The sequence below is a fragment of the Rhagoletis pomonella genome, unplaced genomic scaffold (assembly GCF_013731165.1).
Source record: "Rhagoletis pomonella isolate Grant_MI unplaced genomic scaffold, Rhpom_1.0 Rhpom_scaffold_00004, whole genome shotgun sequence".
Taxonomy (NCBI): Eukaryota; Metazoa; Arthropoda; class Insecta; order Diptera; family Tephritidae; genus Rhagoletis; species Rhagoletis pomonella.
The window spans coordinates 77551141-77572416 of record NW_023458558.1 but is presented as its reverse complement, the minus strand read 5'-3'; the positions used below and the strand labels follow the sequence as shown (position 1 = coordinate 77572416).

Here is a 21276-nt window from a genome sequence, read left to right as displayed (position 1 = left end):
ACTTGTGCTACTTGTTTACGTTTTCCTTGCAACATTTTTTCTTCTTCCATTCTTGCTCGCGTTTGGGCATTTCTCTCTCGCAATTGCATCAGTGTGACGTCACACAAAAGTTATTCTCAAAAATCCTCTCTGATCGGCGCAATCTTGTATTCTATCATTCTTGTGTACGTAGTGTATGTATAATAGAAAAATCCATTTTGTTAACACTTTTCACTTGATTTAAATACGAATATTTTTAAACGGTAATCAAATAAAACATTTTTTTTCATTTTTACAGATTTTCGGAATTTATTACGTTACTATCTCTCTAATAATCCCAATGTCCTTTGGAATATTCGAAAAACTGGATACAAAGCAAGGGAGTTTAACAAAATCAGAGGCTTGTGCACTTTGCTCGATTTTGGTAGTCTCCGTTCCCAAACGTTTAGCCTTATGAAGAAAGAGGGTTTCCAGTCAACCACAAATGTCAATGAAGCTAGCAAAAATCTTGAGCAAGAAATTGCAGCGTTAATGACAAAGGATCAGAAAGACGACAATTTTACTGAAGTACAAAAAAAACCGGCAAGACGATCTTCCTTTTTTGACTTTCTGGAAAAGACTCTGAAAGGAAAAAGTGGATCGAGTCAAGCAGATGCAATTATTACACTATGATAATATTTTGAACAACAAAATGTATCAAAGGATACTCATCCACTTCTTGCGAACCCAAATCCATTAGAAATGTCTAGCCTTTCCTCAGAAAAAATGACCATGTTGCTATGTGTTATACATATCGTCGCTACCATGTCAAACTATCGAATGTGAAAATACGTAATTTTCAGGAGAACAAAGAAACTGTTGCAAAAAATGTTATCATTAGTAAAAAGTGTGAGATTCGACACTTTGTTAAAGCCAGCACCCTATGCTTCTATGAAGACTAGAAATTCGACGATTCGCCAACTTATGTATCATTCTAAACGCATGCGCAAGGTATCGTAAATGAAAAAGCATGTTTGCACATTCGATAGCGACGATATGTACACACATACATGGGCGTGGCCAGGTAGGGGCAGGGGGGGTCTCGAGCCCCCCCCCTAACTTTCAAATTTTCCTTATATATATATAAAATAGTACCCTGAAATGCCAGCTTAATAGAGTCGAGCCCCCCCCCCCCCCCCTAAATTTCATTCTGGCTACGCCGATGCATACATATATACATATGTACATATATAATTTTTTCGCAACTATACATATAATAAAATTGTAACAAGGCGATGTCTGTACATTATAGATATTAAAGAAAAATTAATGTGGGGGGGGGTCTTTATTAGAGCACCAGAAGCGAAAACAACCATTTTTTAAATTTTTGTCTGTCCATCTGTATGTTTGCAAGCGCATCACTCGAAAACGAATGCATGGAATAGAATGCAGTTTTCACCGATATATTGCTAGAGGTCTAACTTAAAATATAGAAAGAAAAAAAATTTAGAGTTGCCACCTGTTTGAAAATTGGAGTTTAAGTAAATTGATAAGAAAAAGTGAATATTATAGTATTGGCGCCAAAAGAAAGAGGCTAAGAAGGCTTACAGCCAAAAATATTTTTTTAGAGTTAACACCTGTTTAAAAATTTTAATTTAATTTAATTTATAAGATAAATTGAATATTGCAATATGGGTATAAAATTGAAAAGGTTTAGAAAATTTTACTGTCGAAAATATTTTTGAGGAGGGTTGCCACCTGGTTGAAAAATTGTATTGTATTAAATTGATAAAATAAATTAAATCTATATCTATACTTATAATAAAATTGTAATTTTTGAAGCGGGTTGCCACCTATTTGAAAACCTTAATTCAATTAAATTGCCAAGATAACTTTAATGTTGCTATATGTATTAAATGTATTAAACAAAAGTATTTGAGAATAATAAATTGGGAACCATTTTCTCCTAGATTTCTAAATCCCATTGAACTATTGTAACTTTGTTTTTAATTTTTAGTAAAAGGTAAAACTTATGAGAAAATTTTGAAGAATATTTTTTTAATTTTGCACAAAGAATGGAGCAAAGATTTTTCGAGTTTCGTTATAGACTGTCCTATCTACATACCTATTTGCATAAAATGATAGCCGTTTTCGTTGTTCGGACTAAACTCAAAAATCACTGAATGGAGTTCCGTATGATTATCGGAGGATATCTTACATATATGGTCCTATTATATGCTACTAGAAAACTCGCTAGGTGGAGCTGGAGTAGTTATTTATAAAAATCGTATTTACTAACCGATTTCGTTCAAATTTTAACTGTGAGCTATGCACCTGTATGATGAAAAAGAAGAGTGCCGCTGGAGTCGAGGTTGAAATTCATAACCAGTGATCGGACTTCTACCACTTTGTGGTAGATCTAAAATTTGTTTGACCTTCTACCTTTTCTACCACACAAGGTCTGAAGTCTACCACATATTCGCGTTTTGGAGTAGTTTAATTTTTGCTCGACATAATTTTTTTTGTTTTAAATTTTGGGAGCAAAAATTGTCCAGCACTAAACACAATGTGGTAACAATAATGAGAATACAAGATTTCGCATTCCCGGCGGCGATGTTTAAATCTCATCTCATTAACAGATTTAAAAGTAAACAAAGAATGGGAGGATAAAATAAAAAAAAAAAACTTTCAAACAGTAACTTTTCTTAATATTAAATTTTTCGACAGGAAACGTGTTTCAATTATCTTAGAATGCAAAATATATGATTTATAAAAAGAATTAATAAAGAAAATGTCAAGAAAAAAATTTCCCTAACTCAACGCAGTTTTTAGCAACTTAAAATTTGCACATGTACTAAAATTTAAAAGCTTTTTTCTGGAGATTCTAATGGAAAAGTTTGTAATTTATGTGAAACATTGAACAATTTTTTAATTTTTGCACAGAGTTTGAAATTCGGATTTATAAGGTTTTTTTGACAATGAGGTGCATTTTAAAAAACCACCACATTTTTTTCCAGATTCTACGATACAGAATTCTTTTTAAGTCCGATCACAGTTCATAACGCGTATTCATTTTATGGTAAGCAATGGTTTTGCAAAAAATTGACCCAATGGATGGCGCTGCAGCCGAAATGTATATGTGGTTGGTCTGCTTTGGCCCTATGTTTAAGTTATAAGAATTTAGTTTTCAGATGTCTAAATGAAGGATGGGGTTAAGTTTATCTGACGCCCTCATGCACGATCATGCGATCTTGCATCTACGAAATCAGTTCATAAATATTACCACGAATTGTAAAAGTGGCGAATTAACAAGGAAATATCAGTTATAGCAATTGCTTCATTTGAAAGATATTCAAGAGTTCACACGACTTATTTACCCAATGTACCGGAAAACTTTTCATCCTGTGGGACAGCGAGGATTCTTGGCCCTCCTATAACAGAAAACGCACTTCTGTGCTCTTGAGTTTCCTTATAAGAACTTTTATTGGCATACGTATCGCACCAATGTTGTAGTTGCAAGATCATAGAAAAAAGATTATGTATGCTTGCCAGAGATCTCACAGGTGGAAACAAGACCATCGGCAAGGCTCATGACACCGAAAGGGATTGATATTCCGTATGGTATCACAGCGTTACTATTGTTAGCGTATGTGTGAGGAGACACTGCGCCTTAGTGGTTTTAACTTAAACAAATATTTTGACTTTACAGACTGTTTTTGATTTTAAGCGCTCGTTTGCATTGGCCAACGCAAAAGTTCTTATTAGGCGCCGTGAATTAAGCGGGCATTGGCTAGTGCGACCCTGCGACGCACTCATGTTCATACGAGTAATTTGAAAAACTATGTATTAGTTTTGAAATTCATTTTGTTCATATTCCAATGTATACTGCGAAAACGCGAATGAGAAGCTAAAGCGGACAAAGAGGGATTAGTGAAAGTTGTAAAACAGCAAGGGCTGTCTTTCAAAATAAAGAGTTTAACGAGTGAACAAATCCGAAGGAGATCGTTCAGTAACAAGGGAAAATCTTTTATGTACTGAAATAATAGGATACTTACATATATTTTTATAGTAAATGCAGTAATTTGATAAATATTAAAATAATTTATTATCTAACATTTATTAAGCCAGTTTTCACTATTAATTTGCTAAAAATTATTCTCTGACAGCAGCCAATTTAATGGTTCGCACCAAGAAAAGTTAAGAGATGGTTTGAGCAATGAGACAGACGCCGGTTCAGAGGGACAGCCATTTGATTCATATTCATTCTGCTGTGCTGCTTGCGTTCCTTCTCTTCCTTTTATTTTGGAGCTATCATCGTGCGGAGCTTCTCTCAAGTTTTTAAACATGGATTCACTCCCAACCACTTCCTTTGAGGACAGCGCCGCTGAAATGTGCGTGGTTTGGCTTAGATGATGTAAGATTTCACCAAGATCCGGAGATAGGCTTGATAACGGCGGAGCTCCATTTCGTGCTGCGGGTTCTAAATCGACTGCACACTTTACGGCGCGCGACATTTTCGGATTGTAAACTCCGTCACTTACTCCCATCTGACGTCTTATGGAAGGATCAATGGAATATGACATAAGACGTTGCACGATGCCTCTGTGTGTAATTTGCTCGCTCAAAGTTTGGGAGTCCTTTGCAGTTAATTTGTCATTACAATTAGGGAGTTTAGAATCTTTCTTTTCCTTCATGCGACGATTCTGGAACCATATCTTTACCTGTCGTTCACGTAGACACAAACGTTTGGCAATTTCGATGCGGCGTGTGCGATAGAGGTAGACATTTTTTCTGAACTCACATTCCAACTCTAATATTTGAGTTCTGGTGAATGCTGTACGTGAGCGCTTCTGTTTATTTTCCAAAGCTACTGCTGCAGGTTCCGATTTATTATTCGATTGGTTATGTGGCAGGGAATGTAGTACTCCTTTGTGTCCGTAGCTGTTCAATGCTGCATTTTGACTAGGCGACACTCGACTGGTAGGGCTTGTATGATTCGTTATCTGAAATGGTGAATTTTTTACGGTTTGTTTGAACTACATATATTATGAGAATTACATATTATCACCTGAAATGCGGTAACAAACATGGTCACTGAAATGCAAAAAGTCGTAACTCATAAAAATTTCAGTTTTTGATTGATAGATAGATTTTACCGAATTACAAATCCCACATCATTTACTAAAAAAAAGTTATTGGTCACGATTTTTTCCATTTCAGTTACGATCTTGTTACGTCTTTCTGCATTGCAAATGACGATATACTATATTTATGTATGTTTTACTTACTTCTTTATAAATCGGTTTTGTTACGCTAAAGAACGTTCCGTTCGTAACATATGCCGGGAATTGTTGCACCGTCGAAGACATGTTGCTATCTTCTCAAACACTAAATCTCGTTTGAAAATTCTTCGATAGACGAAACCGCTTTTATACCAGCGGGCTATGCACTTGTCATCATGTTAGCTTGTATGTACATATGTATGTCTGTATGTACATTTTAAGCAAATGTCGCCTGGCCAAGGACATCAGATTTGCGTGCGCCCTCCCTAATCGCGGTTGGCACCACAAAGGCGAGTCCTTCTATTCATTTTACAAAACGACGTCGGGCGACGCGATCGTGAGCACAGGTAGACAACAATGTCCTTTGGCTACGCTCGCCTTCGGACTACCGCCAGCATAAAGATATAAATAAAAGAATGCAACAGAGGAAGCAGTCGAGTCTGCGCTACGAAAAGTGGTTAGTTTAGATGGTTAGGGAACTAGCAAAAAAATATGAAGAAATTTGCAGATGTAAAGTAACTAGAAAGTAGGCGGACGACGACCAGCGCGATGAAAGACTGATCTAAAAATGGACATTGAACCTTGAATAAGAGCCGTGCGGGCAGGGTTTGAGGTCGTTTAAAAACGAATAAAGAATTTTATGTGTAAAAATGCAAAATAAAATATTCAATATGAAGAGGCGATATGTGCACAATATATGTATGTATCTGTGTACGTTTACTGTATTGTTTACTTGTTTCAATGTAAAACCTTTAACACCTGTTGTTATAGAGGAACACGAGACAGTAGCAGCTTAGAAAAGGCGAGACAATAAATGTACACACATACACACATCCATATATATGTAAGTTTGTATTCATAAATACTTATATATGTACATGCTATCACTGATATTTAACATAAACAAAGTGGCGCCTCTTCCATATGCACCAACAGTAGGGCTGCCAGATATCTCTGTTGCCTAACCGGGACACTTAAAAACATAAAAAAATGAGATCATGAGATCATTACAACGTACACCAGCAAAACAAAACAATTTATCACAACTAAGAGAGAATTTTCCACAATGCATGTACCTTTTTTGTTCCTTATAAAAATACAGTTTATACTAAATACATCAGAAAACATAAAAATAAAATCTCTAAACTTTGTGCAAAACTCGGGAAAATGCAATAATTTTGCACATGAAATTCGCAACTTTCGATTCAGACTTTTTTATAAAAATTTTGAAAATGAAGTTTTGCAGCCCATAAAAATTTAGTTGATTTTTGGTATTGTTTTTACTGAGAGTTTCTTCCATACAAACTATGGGTGCGTTCCAAAACGTCAAAATACAAAGCATCAGTCTCTTTTATTTCTAAACCACACTAGAAGAAAAAGCCTAAGTTGCGCAACCTAGTAGAAAGCTAGCATCTAACCGTGGTTGCGCACATTTGGCATTAAAATCTACTGAGGTCTAGAAATAAAAGAGACTGATGCTTTGTATTTTGACGTTTTGGAATTCACCCTATGTTCGACATTTTTTTGTATGTGGAAGACACTGTCAACAAAAAATAAATAATTGCAAAAAATCAACGAAATTTTCTGGTAACTTCAGACTTGCACTTTACTAATAGGCTCAAAAGCTACATTTTCAAAATTTTTCTAAAAGATCTGATTAGAAATTGTGATCAGGTGATAGAGTCTCCGAGCCAATAATTTTGTACGGCACGGTACTTATAAGTAATTTAGGTTTCACGAAAGAAAAAAATTAAATACAAGGTAACATTAAAATATCAGTCATTTGTTTCGTTGCTGTGAGCTTGTTTCAAAACTTCTGGCTTTTGCTTAATATAATTGTAAAACTCTGTGCATGTCATTTTAACGTATTTAGGTACATACTTATATTAATCATCAACTATTGCTTGTGCCAAATGTGCTAAATTTAAAAAAAAATCGCATATGAAAGAGCACCAACCCATCTCGTAATAAATTTAAGTATACAAATTTTAGTTTTTAGTAAAAAAATATTCAATTGAAATACGCCAATATTAAAATGAAGCGCTTTGCACTTAACGGATGCTTTTTCATAATTAAGGTAAAAAAAATATATTTAAATTCTATGCTGTCTGTAATGAGATTTGAACCCTGACGCTCTGGAAATTAGCATATTGCGGCAAGCATCTTCGTGCACTCAGCTACAGCCAGACATGTAAATGTGCATTCAAATGTTCAGTTTGATTCAACTCCACGTGTGCGTGGTATGAAAGTATGGTTTTTAAGTACGAACATTTCAAAACGATAATCAAATAAAAAATATTCATGTTTACTATGCGTTATTTCCCCCAGTAAATTCATAAATTTTTTTTTAATATTACAACGCGTTTTTTCTCTGTGTAGTCATTTTTATGCAAAATTTGTGCAATCAAATCGAAAACCGGGACACTTAAACAAAACCCGGGACATTTTAAGGTTGGACCGGGACACCGGGACAAATAGTCTAAAATCGGGACATGTCCGGGAAAACCGGGACGTATGGCAGCCCTAACCAACAGACATACATACATACATACGTATGTACATACATATATACACAGCAATTTTGTTTGCTGCGTGTCTCTTGTCCAGGTACATAGTACACACTTATGTACATATGTATGAATGCAATACAAATGTTTGAGGGGCTTTATGCTTGATTTAGCGCTTTATGACTTCTAAATCCGCTAGTTTTGTTTCTTTTAAAAACATGTTTTTTTTTCTTTTTCAAATCGGCGCCACGTATTATTCCACACAGACCCGGCCGCACGGGGGGAAAGCCGGTATGCATTGGATTTTGACCCCTTTCGGTGCAAGGATTGCGTGCACTTTATGAAACATGCGTTTTATGAAACATACCTTTTATGTCAGGTCCTATATTTGCACATTACAAGTTTTTGTACCAAAAATGTATCTTTTTAGATTATGAATGTTTATTATTTATTTTTTGAAACGTACAAAATTAAAATATTACACTAGCGGGTATTGTGGCTTATTTGAATTTTCGTAGTGTCAGCTATTGGCGCTAATAATTTTATAATAGTTTATTATTTTCTAATTTTCTGGAATCCTTAGAAAGATATACATATTTTGTACAAGCATTCAATGTACAGTTGGTGTACCACAATAACCAACGTCAATAATACTTCTTTTGGGAACCTAGTATAATAAACGTTCAAAAGGTTGATTCAACTTGTTCCTAATTTTTTTCTAAAATAAAAAAAAAATTAAAAGTATATTAAAAGTATTTTCAGAGATAGAGCTTCTAGAGCTTCTACGTAAAATTTTGCAAAAAACGCGATTTTTTACTCTTTGACCTCGTTTTTTTTTAATCTGGAGCTGACGGAAACTCAATGCTTACGGATCGTAATGAGCACCAAAAAAGGCTATCAAAAACAGTTTTAACATTTACCGTCCCCTACTTAGTTTTGCAAAATAATTCAATGAATTTCATCAATCACGTGCAGGCATGGGCAGAGACGTGCACACAGTGGGCCAGCTTTTCCCACAATTCATCGCAATCTGGATGTTAATGTTGACTCAGTATTAACCCTCTGCTACTGACGTGTCCGAAATGTCCCTATTTTATTGACACCAAATCAAAATATATATGTTAGATATATATTAATAAACTTTTTTCGATTTAAATTGGAAATTCTATCAATATTTTAAGTACTCATTAATGAAATAGTCATATAAATAAACTATATCGCATGTTTAATAATATAGAGATATAGTTCAAAATTTACGTTTTTGGAGATTTGACCATACATTTAATAAGCTTGATTAGGAGAATATGTTCAGCCTAACAGATGACCAAGCTTTCCAAAAAAATGGCGTAGATACATATGTGCCTTTTCCTTTGTCTTTTTGTATACCAACTGTCAAACTTTGATTTCGTTTTCTCATAAAATTGAAATTTTGAATTAATTATATATATTATTAAACGTGCGATATGTCGAAAAATAGGCGTTAATCGAAGCTATTTAAGCTCGGGAAAAATGTCGAACCTTCGGTTTCTGTTAGACTACCTCGTCAGTGGCGGAGGGTTAAAAGAATTTTTAATTATACCTCGGTGAATTGCATGTGACTCTTCTTTGAGTTGTGCTGAATTTTATCCACAATTAAATACAATTTTGCTGCATACTCTAAATAAAACAATGATATTCTTGGTTGTTACGAAAGACATACATAAACGCATCCCAAAGAGAAATCCTGCGGCCGGCCCTGATTCCAAGGTAAAGATTGTGTCTTACTTATACTTGTGCGCATATTTATGCACAGTTGCGTTCACAAAATAATAATAAGTGCTGTATTTCAAAATGAAAACAACTCTGTTATGACATGTTCTGTTTTACAAGTTGAGGAGCCGTATCGTGTATCCGTATATAATAGGGTGCGTAGCAAGAACAAAATTTTTTTTCTTTTCCATTTGAATGAGAAAATAGCATAATTTACTTTATTTCCAAATTTTTGTTCCAATTGTTTGTTGTAAAGGTAATAATGTCAATTGACTTTATTTCGCCCTAGTATGTGAAATAGTGTCAATAAAGGTGTATTTAACAAGGTTGTGTTGGGGCGACAGCTGAGTTTTTCGCCGTGGAGGGCATTACGTCAAAATTATGTGTTTGTCGTAACTCATACCATTGACAGTATGGATATCTGCGTATATTTTGTTAGTGTAATTTTTTACTTATATACGGCCAACGCCAACTTGTTAAATACACCTTGGTGTCAATTGACCTTATTTACTTTGATCTTGTTACCTGTCACCGTTTCAATACAATATGCACGTAACCGTACAGCATCAATCCCGAACTCGGAGGAAAGTGATTTTAAACTCGTATGCTATGTTGCCGTCATAAGTGGTGCCACTGCTACTTGCTTTTGTCTAATCTACATGAAAAATTTTAGCATTTTTGAACTTGATAGTTTTATTAGGAGAGCTAGTGCCATTTTTTCGCCATTATTTAGTTAAGGTCTATTTTTTACCAGAGAGTTACAGGAGGTATGTTGAATTGTCATCCGTGAAATTAGACCCTAGTAAGGGTAGCAATAGGAGGCAGAACGCCTTTAACTTGTAAAAACCACCGACCAAAAACATGATTTAGTTAAGGCTGCAATTTCATCCACTGAGGCTCTGATAGTTTACAATTATCAGACAGACAGAATATGCAGACCGATCAGCCGGTAATAAAACGGTTGCAGAGCACCCCAATAAGTAATGAAATTTTTATTATTTAGTTAAGTCTGAAATTTTCATACGTTATTCTGGCAACGACTGCAAGTCTAAAATTAAATTGGCAATTATTCCCTGACCAATATATGCATCAGATAACCACAAAAGTCTAGGCACAGGGAATTTTTCATACTTTCTGGAAATTAATTAATAGAAATAAAATTTCTAAACTTTTTTGCAAAACTCATAAAAACTCAATACATTTTCTTGAAAATTTTTAACTTTCTAATCAGATTTCGTAGTAAAATTTTGATTATGCAGTTTTGTAGCCTAATAAATGTTATTATAACTAAGAGCAAAGTTTAAAGGGGTTGGTTTTTAAAGCGTTTGTTATTATGTTTTTTGTTGTAGTATAAAAAATTAAATTAAAAAAGTCTCTGCGCGAGTTTAAGCGAGGTGTAGATACATTTAAGGAATAGTTAAACAATTTTTATTTTTTCGTACAATATTCAGCAAAACAAACATATTAAAAATCTTAATGCAATCAATAAATTAAAAACACTGGCCAACATGAAAACTTGTTTGAGCTAGAGCTAGCCATATCTCTTCTCAGCTCATATTCGCTCTTTGAAATCGAAGCACAAATAGTCATTCAAAAATTCATAAATCTACAAAATCGTATTTTCTGACAGATCGCGACCTCTAAATGACCTTTAGGGTAGGGTCTTGAAATTTCCAAAAAAAAGCGTTTTCGATGGGCACCCTAATGTACATATGTGTAAAGAGACGTACATTTATCCCTATAGCGGGATACAGTAAAATGAATTGTTATATGCAGTTGATTTGTTTTTATTGTACTAGCTGTGTTTTAGTTTTACTAAATGTTATGTTATCAAGATTTTTAAAAAACTTGAAATCGAAAAAAAATAATTAAAACCTCAAAAAAAATGTTGGTAGGTTTTGGTAAGGAACTTTGGTAGGAATAAAAATTTGTCCTCGGCAACACTGGTACATGCATACATACATACATTTGTTTGTAGTATGTCAAATGTGACTAGCAGAGTAAAGTTCCTCACCCTTAAATATTTTATGATTGTAATTATTTTTTGTTGCAAAAGCGGCCTTTTGTTTCACGTCTTTAAAAGTCATAATGCTTTTCTTTGTTTTGAATGCGAATTTAACCATTAAATTAGATATGTTGTTAATTACCTAATTTCATATTTATCTTGGTGAAAAAGTTATCGATTGTATTTTTTTGGAATGTCACTGTTAGAGAAGTCTTCACATTGGCATTTCTAATACACAAAAAAGTATTGGGCACATGTACATGGATTTGTGTACATACTTGTATAAACATATACATACATAATATGAAATTTAGTACACACAACTTAACTCATATAAAGAAAAATAATAATAGTAATGATAGAAAAAGTTTTTTTGCGAACTTTAACAATATCACATTCTTAATATTCCTTTATTTCCAACCATAAAGAAAAGAAATTGTGATTCATGGTTAACATATCGGACACCGTCTTCAAAAGAGTCACAACTCAAAATTTGGCATTTTTGAGATTATGCTCTTAAAATGTACGCAGAGCTTTTATTTACCTTTCAGCAAAATCTGGAACAAAATTCTCTTATAATTTGTTTCAAAAACCTAAGATAAAGTCGCCCTTGCCCATATGATTATCATGTGCTAAGAAATAGTTTTTTTGCATTTTCTGACAAACGTATTATTTTGATTTGTGACTCTTTTGAAGACGGTGTGCGATATGTATGCTGTTGCATAGACGTCAAATCGTTACAATTTGGTATAAACCGATTGAAGAAGATGCCAATTTTACACTTATCGGTGAACGTTGGAACGCTGAAAATTTGTACACTGACTATCATATGAAAATGACGGTATTGTCGAAATGAGTTTATGATGTGATGACACCAATTTATCTGCGCGTCACAGATGCACACAATTTCCACATTAGAGTCCGACCGATGGTGGATTTTTCGGCCGAAGTCGAAGCGAACGTTCGGGTATGATTTAACAATTGGACGATTACCAAAGCCGAAGTCGATGATTTACTTTAAAACTAAGTAAATCGATTTTTTCAAAGAATGGGCCCATCATGCCTTTTTAAGCGTACAGAAAATACAGAATATATTGCGCCGTTAACATATCAATTTCATATTATAGTTAAATCATTTGTTAAATTTAACTACAAAAAATTCCATAGCAATTTCTGTATTTAAGTTTAGCTAATGATTTAAATATTATTTGAAATAGACAAGTTAACGGTCCATAGAAACGTAATTATGCCTTGTGAATTCACAAAAATGCACATTTTCTTAAAATAATTGTATGCACAGTCCAGTTTCTGTGCATAGTCATTGTTATGTAGCAAATATATTTGTTTATATAAACTTTTAAAAATATAATACTATTTTGGCGCTTACACTTTTGCTAAGTGTTTGGCCGACCTTCTCGTCTAATTTTTGGAGTGCGTCTTGCTGTTGTACGGTTGCCAGACACACTGATTTTATCATACAGTACTGATTTTTGAACTCTCGTACTGATTTTATTAATTTCTTCAATCAGTACGATAATGTCCTGATTTGTACTGAATTTTCAATTCTGAGCACACAAATTTGTAATAGGGGTCTTCCCACCGAGCTTGGTACTCAGTAGCTCGGTGTTCTGTAATTTTTCCTCACGTATTTTGTTTGTGTAATATTATTTTCATTAAGGATTATTTTAAGGTTTCCACACAATTTTGGAACTTCTTTAAACTGTACTTTGAAAAGTAGGAAGAAAATAATTTATAGTTGACATGTTTCAGAAAATGCTTGATATGCGCAAGAAATTAATACAACAAAAAGAGCAATCGTTTTATGAGCACGAGTCGTTACGTACCAGTTGTGACAATATGATGGAATATTATTTATTTAAAAAGAGTAATTAATTAAAAGCAAAAGTCAGTAAAAGAGGGCTGACGTGTTTTTGTCGAGTGTTGTTCGTTATCTCAAAAATAACTTTCAGTTTAATAACAACAAATTCGAATAATTGAATGGTTTTTGCCTCCAACTTACAATTATTTTTTCTCAATTTACTGACATTAGGGGTATTCTCGAAATAATGCAAAGCCGTTGAACGGTGCCAGGATTGCATAACTTGCAAACACACAACAACAAAATACATGGGAAAGAACATTTCCCATCGCTGCAAAATATGCAACGTCGAAACGCATTTATATATTTTTCAAAAAAGCATAGCAAAATAAATGCGACCCTGTGCTAGTTGTTTTGTTGTTGGAGTTGCTAAATATTACTGTCATTCCTCTCATCTCGCTCACTTAGTTTTTTTGATGTATCTTGTTCTTGTCTTTGATACAGAATTTCACTGGTTGCTACCTATTCATGCTACCACTTTGCAATGGCGTGGTCACGTACTTTTTCAAATTGGAAATAGTATTTTTCCATTTCGTGCAATCCGTGCATCGTGCAAGACTTCGAGAATACCCCTATTGTAAAAGAGTTTTGCATACAAGCAGCGTTGCAAGAAGAGTGAATTTTTCCCGTTTTGTGGGAATTTTGAACAAAAAAGGGATGGCGGGAATGATGGTCGTGAAAACGGGGAAAATCACATACGCCGTGCCCATAAATATTATAGTAATACTATTAGGCTAGAATAGTGCGCGATACATTCATGGGAAAGCTGTATGGAATTTAAAATTTAGTTACGCAAAGAATCTCGTCCGTCAGCATCCACCTCCAATCAAACTCGAGCATATCAAACTATGAGCACAATATATGCAGTAAATTTTCAGGCCCGGCCCGCCACGAGTGCAAAATCAACTTTCAAAAACAAGCACGAGCCCGCACGTTAAGAATTTTAGTGGAGCCCGGCCCGGCCCGGCCCGGCACGACGGTACACGTCCCAGCCCGGAAATAAAGAGCCAACTTTTATTTTATGTATACATGTGTACATATTTTTAATTTTGTGTTTATGCATGTATAGCCATCATCGATTCGCCACTTCTCGCTCGCTATGTTTGAGTTCCGGTCGCTTAAAGAAGAATTTTGCATGTGGAAGCAACAACAAAGTTTGCTAGCACGGATAGACGATAGCGAGTTTGGTTGTACCTCATTGAGCTCGTTCGTTTCGCCACTCGCTAACTGTTGGCGAATCGATGACGGCTTATATTTACCTAAGCGAATCAACTTTTTACATAAAAAATTTGTATAATATATTTTCTGGGAAGTAGAAAAAGTGGAAAGTATTTTATGTACAGATATGTGAACAAAACTTCTGGTATCTTATTTTTTTTATCGGTCTCCAAATATTTCTTTTTTGCTTTTCTCTTATCAAAAGAGTTTTAAAATGTAATATTTTTTTTTATAAAAATAAAAGCTTATCCAAATTTGTAGTATTAGCAGCGGGCTTTTTCGTGCTTTTATGAAATTTTACTGAACGCCCATGCACGCACGAGTTCGTGCTGACAGCAAATATTTCAGCCCGTACCCGCGGGCTTTTGGCAGGGGCCCATCTCTAGTTCGGTAGCACATCAAGCTAAAAATTCAGAGATAAAGCTATGTGCATTTGCGGCGGAGCACAATATTACATTTTCTGCATTTGACCACTACTCAGTGTTCAGTGATTCAAAAATTGTAAGTAGATGCAATATATGTTTTATAGTATTATCTTTAATTATTAATATTACATGTAAATTGAATTGTTTTTGCTTTTGACTGAGTTGTTAAAATACAGTTATTGATCGCATAAAAAATAAAATATGTACGTAGAAAAATTTATTTGCCATTTTTAAAAACTTGGTTATATAAAAAGGGGGAAAAACGGGAAAACCTAAAATTAAAAAGTAAGAAAGTCAAAGTTCGGGCGGAGCCGAACATTAAATACTCGGCGCAAGTATTAAATATATAGTTTTCACCTTTCCGAAAGCTATCGCTACATGGCATGGTAAGCATGGGTGTATCAATTTTGAGTAAATTAGCGTCCTTAAATTTCGAAATATTGAAGTTTCAACCATTTCTGAAATTTGCCGTTATACAAAAAGCGTTTCAACGTTTTGCTTTTATGTGGCAAGCATAATAACCACATCGGATTTGTTAAAAATTCTTAGAACGGTTACCGAGATACATATAAGTGATCATAAGTGTGCGGTGCAACGCCCATTTTCCAAAATTTTATCATAAGCGTATTTCTTGGTAAAGAATTGTTTCAAGCATCAATTTTGAATAAATTAGCTTTAATATTTATTGATTTATCGAACATTTCGTATTTCTCTAAATTACCGTTATGTGGGATGTGGTTGTTATTCTCCGATTTTAAAAATTTTCGGCCCTTTGGTATGGCTGTACCAAGGCCAACGTAACCATAAGTGGGCGTGGCTACGCCCTCTTTCCAAAAATTTATAATATTCTTATTTTTCGTCTTAAAATTATTGTAAATATCAATTTTAAGTGAATAACCTTCAGTTTTCTTATTTCTGAAAATTACCGTTATATGAGAGGTATGCGTGGTTATTGTCCGATTTTGTCTATTTTTAATACCGTCCGTCTTACGCCCGAAAGAGGTGCACATACCAAGTTTCGTTAAGATATTTAAATTTTTACTGGAGTTATCGTGTGCACAGGCGGACAGACAGACGTACGGACCAACGGACGGACAAACAGTCACCGCTTAATCGATTTTTCTTTTCTTTCTGATCATTTATGTATACATTTGTCTATATCTATGTATCTCGCTTCGTTTTGCCTGTTACAAACAACCGTTATGTGAACCAAGTTATAATACCCTTGTGCACAAGTCTGCTCGGGTATAAAAACGGGAAAAATGTGTAGAATTGCATGGACAAAAAGGGAATAGGCTCGCCCAAAACCTGGCAACACTGCATACAAGGCATCTCGATGTCTTAGATACTCTTTTTAGCGAATTCTTAGCCTTAAAAAATTTTTGCACAGTTGAAAAAAGTAATTTAAGTCATGTGAAGATATGGATGAAGTTTTTAAATAGTGGTACGTTTCCACAGTTTGAAAAAGTATGCGATTTTGTATTTTCAATGCCTCAAACGAGCAACTGAGAGGCTCCTAAATATAAAGTTTGCTTCAAGGCGAATTTATACAAGGTGGTGTTACTGGCGAATTTAGATTACAACAACGACAACCATATGTATTTTGTATGGAGGGTGTTATGTCAAGTCTCAATTCGCTCCAAAGTTTACATGTATTTTTTTTTTGCTTTTGATGGGTGTGCTGTCAAATCAGTAAAAGCAAAAACAAAATACATGTAAGGCGAAGAAATCAGCTGATTTTACAACACCACCTTGTATAAATTCGCCTTGGTTTGCTTCCTGGCGCAAAGAGAGAAAATGAATTCTAATAAAAAATTTTGAAAGCAAGGCGAATTCAAATAAAGTAGTAGCGGTGGTACAAAAATAAAAACTAACTCGCTCTCGTTACATAAATGTCAAATTTCAGCTATTCTTCGCTCAAGGAGGAAGAAAATGCCAACACTCTACCTTTCGCACTCACTCATAAGGAGTTTTGACATACATATGTGTACCGAGGCGAATTAAAGCAGCTGTTCTTGCAACAACACCTTATATGAATTCGCCTTGTTTGAAAGTGAACTCCAAGTTAGAAGTAATTTTAAAATGAAATGCAAAGAATTCTTTGAGAATTTAAACACTGAAAGTGGAAATAATCTCATTATTGCTATTCAAAAATGTCATAAATATTAAATAATTTATAGGCTGCTGAGTAAAATAATGTTATAAGGATATTTATTAATTCATCCTAATCTGTACACTGATATTAAAATGAAAAACATTTTAATTTTTGTGAACTACATGCTGCTAGTGAAATTGTTGACAAATGCATAGAAAATTTTGACAATCGCAAAAATTGTTCATGTGTGTAATTTTTCGTTAAATAAAAGCTTAAATAGATGCTTTATTATAATATTAATTTCACTTCAATTTGTAATATTTTATTCTGCATAAATCTGTGGTTATAAAAAATTTACTGCTGTCAAGAATATCATTTCACACAGCAGATTGGCAAAACTGTCTCACCATAGTAAAAATATTATTGAACAGCTTTCCCCATAGAACTTTGTTACCGATTCACACACGCCCTTACATTAATAATTTTTCTTTGAATAAAAGTGTACTGAAAAGTACTGTCTTTTATAGCATGAAAAAGTTCAAGGTAGGGATGTTGCGATACTACTGATATAATCTTGGTGTCGATACTTTTGTTTCGATACTGGGTAAATCGGTATTCGATACTAGGGTGACGAGATTATTGATACCCATATGAGTATTTTCTTTCGATACCGCTTAATGTATCATAATAACATCAATATCAATGTTATCTTCATACAAGCCATATTTTTCCTAGAATTCTATATAAGTATATTTCCTGATTAGTGACTATGTTATCGTTCGCGCGATATTTTATTTCCTATCAGTGTTGCCAGGTCTTCGGCATGAGAAAACGTCCCTCTTGCTCTGAAAAAACGTCATTTCCTACCCAAAAACGTCTTTTTTTTAATAAATGTACAAAAATTTGTCGTATTAAACTTTTATTGCATACAAAGGTACATATGTACGTAAGGTATATTTAAATGTCATATCGACAGAGCACATTTAAAATTCATTATAAACTGGTTTGAGATCGTTAATATAAAAATCATTTTATAAATACACTTGTGATCAGCTGATTAAGTCATCAACATTTTAATCGATTTATATGACAAACAAAATATAAATCCACATTTCAAACTTTGTGCAAAAATTATAAAAAATCTGCAAATTTTCAGCTAGATTTTCAACTTTTTGTTCAGATTTTTAAAAATTTTTTTGAGTATGCAGTTTGATAGCACATCAAAATTTAAGGGCAATAATGTGCAAGTTAAAAGGGGCTAAATAATCGCGTTGATTTTTAATAATTTTTTTTTGCTTGTAGACATTTGGTTAGGGGCTCGGTTGTCGAAAATGGTAAACTACGCTCTGCTAAGAAGGAGCATAGCAATACTTCAGCCTGTTTTGCATTCATTACGTTTTCAATAAAGTCTTAAAAAAGTTGCCTACTTTTTCCTGACGTTTTATGCTGCACAGCTTTTTTGATGCTTTCGTGAGCGTGCGTGTTGCCATAGATCGGCTCTTTCTGATTTAGCTTTTAATGTGCTATTGCAAACATTACAACAAGCCTTATAACTTCAAGTGTTTACACAACCAGCCTTTGAACACGGGATCCTTAGTCCAAGAATCCAAAAAAATGCGCGTAGGCTTGGTTTGCATCATATTTAAGTCATATGTGTTCAAAAACTAAATATCTTTTGAAGCAGCTGCAGCAAAACACAAAGATTGTAAAGATTTATTAAGAAAATAATTCAAAATCAGTTCTACTTACAAGATTTAGTAACAAAGAAAAATTACTGGGAAGTTAAAAAACGTAATTTTTTACACAAAAAACGTCCAAACGTCAACAGGATTCAAAAAACGCCCAAATGACGTTAAAAACGTAAGCCTGGCAACGCTGTTTCCTATACCCATTTGATACTAGTATCGATACTTTTATGGCATCGTATTGAATTCAAACAGTATAAACACAGTACATACACAGCGTAACGACATTGATTTGTTTTTATTTCTGTTTATCTGCTTTTACGCCGCAAAGTAAAGTACGGAATCACATTACCAAGATTGGCAAAAGCTCGGTTAAGTGCAACGTGTTTGAAAAATCTGAAATTTGAAATACATGTGTACATATTGTGACGAAAGTTTAATGTATCGGATCGGTGTCGGGTACCGAAATGGATGTATTGGGTACCGAAGTTTGTTTTAAGTATTGGGTACCGACAATTCAGTACATCACTACCGAACGTTCGGTCAGGTTCTATTCCAAATGAGTTTTCTAGCTCATACGGAGCGGTTTTTTAGGTACGTACCGACATTTGCATTTTATTAGATGATAGCAAGCTTAAATTTTTTACAAATAATGATATTTGTATGCACAGTGTAATACAGAGAACGAGATATTAAGAACATTCTCATTTTTAGGTTCTAATTTGACAAATGGTTGTTTCCATTTTTATTGTTTAACAAGAATTATTCAAAAAAATGCATCCTTTTTGCGCCACAAATGTAACGTCACTCAAGCTGACGGAATTTATCTCCTGTCGGTACCCTGCAGCAAAATTTAAAGACAGTCTGGCAAAGCGCTAGTTCCGCCCTACAAATTTCACAACTGTCTCTGAACTACTGCAAAAGGAATGCAGAGCTGGACGGTTGAAACTCATATGCAGTGTTGCCACTTTGTGAGTAATTCCTCAAAACGTGAGGAATTTTGGGGGCGCTTGAGTATTTTTTGTGTATTTTTATTTTGAGGAGTTTTTGAGGAATTATCTCTCGATATATTTGCAGATAACAAATGCAACCATGTTTTACACAAGAGAGTTGTTAAATCGCTCCGAAAATTTTTGAACAAAAAGCTTTCCGAACTTTTGTAAAGAGCGAAATACACTACACAAGCGGCTGTCAATCATTCTTCCCAGTTCGCCATACACCATGCGAACATGACTCGTTCAAGCCAAGAATTTTAGTTTTCTTCCGGTTCACAATATAAATAAAAGAAAACCAATTCTTCGAGTTTTCTCTCTTGCGTCCTCATTCGGTAAAAATTCCGTTGCGAATGAGGCGATTTTATCATACACAACGTAAGCAAGAATGATAGAATACAAGATTGCGCCGATCAGATAGGATTTTCGAGCGTAATTTTTGAGTGACGTCACACTGGTGCAGCTGCGAGAGAGCAATGTCAAAACGCGAACAAGAATGCAAGAAGAAGAAGACATTTTGCACGAAAAACGTAAACAATACGAAAACAATTTATTCATAACACATTAAAATTTATAGATATTAAGCATATATATTAGCTTTAATTAAAGATGAAAACATTGTTGTGGTGTTGTGCATATAGTCTTTAGGGTAAGTATGAAAAATAATGTTGGGACAAATGTATGTGTTAACTAGTAATTTTTAGCAAAAAAAAAACCGACTTCAACTCCCATATAAAAAAAATATATATATATATATATCTCATGATCCGCTGATCGGATCTTAACCAGATTAGTATGGGACCACCTCTGAGACACTACCTTTCCGATGCAAAAATCGGTTGACGTGGTCCAAAGTTATGCGGTAACATACATAAAAAAAAATAAAATAAAAAAAAAATAAAAATATTCCGACGAACTGATAACCTCCTCCTTTTTTGGAAATCGGTTAAAAAATATTCCGACGAACTGATAACCTCCTCCTTTTTTGGAAGTCGGTTAAAAATGTTTGCCATTTCAGAATCAACGCTCCCACGAGTTAGTCGAAGATGAAATCTTTGAAAAGTATTATCAAAGGTATTCTAAATAATATGTGAATCAACACCACGCATTGGTTATGACTACCGCGACGTGGTTTTCAGCATGTCATCGCCAATGATTGCAGATTTAGCTTTTGAATTCATGCCAAATCAAACAACTTCCGACGCGTACCTTGATGAAGGTGAGCAATTAGTGCGTGAGTCAGAGCACTTGCTGCAGACAATTGGCAGCGAAGCAAATGCCGCACTGCGCCAAGCCAACTCTGAGCTGGTTGCGTGTCCTTCAGAATACTCAAGGTTGAGGACCTGTTTCAATGTGTAGAGGAGGCAAATTCGAGCAAGGAGTACTTGGATCATATGGGCAAATTAAAAAGTTTAATATACAGTGACGGAGGCACAGATGTAGATCGCGTTTTCCAAAAATGTGAATGCTACAATACAATA

General features: G+C 34.3%; 1 protein-coding gene and 1 long non-coding RNA gene across 2 annotated transcripts in view; one reads left to right on the top strand and one right to left on the bottom strand.

The window, feature by feature from the left end:
- Positions 1-5327, bottom strand: part of LOC118738333 (protein zerknuellt-like) — a 25155-nt gene extending 19828 nt beyond the window's left edge. Inside the window, exons 1-2 of the mRNA XM_036469258.1 lie at positions 5247-5327; positions 4500-4961 (exon numbers count right to left, since the gene is read on the bottom strand). Coding sequence (XP_036325151.1) covers positions 4500-4961; positions 5247-5327 — 543 coding nt within the window. The remainder of the gene's footprint in view (positions 1-4499; positions 4962-5246) is intronic.
- Positions 5328-20415: 15088 nt separating this feature from the next.
- On the top strand, positions 20416-21034 carry LOC118736726. Its single transcript, XR_004992767.1, has 3 exons — positions 20416-20444; positions 20814-20869; positions 21015-21034. It is a non-coding gene; the product is annotated as an uncharacterized LOC118736726 (long non-coding RNA).
- The last annotated feature ends 242 nt before the right edge of the window (positions 21035-21276 follow it).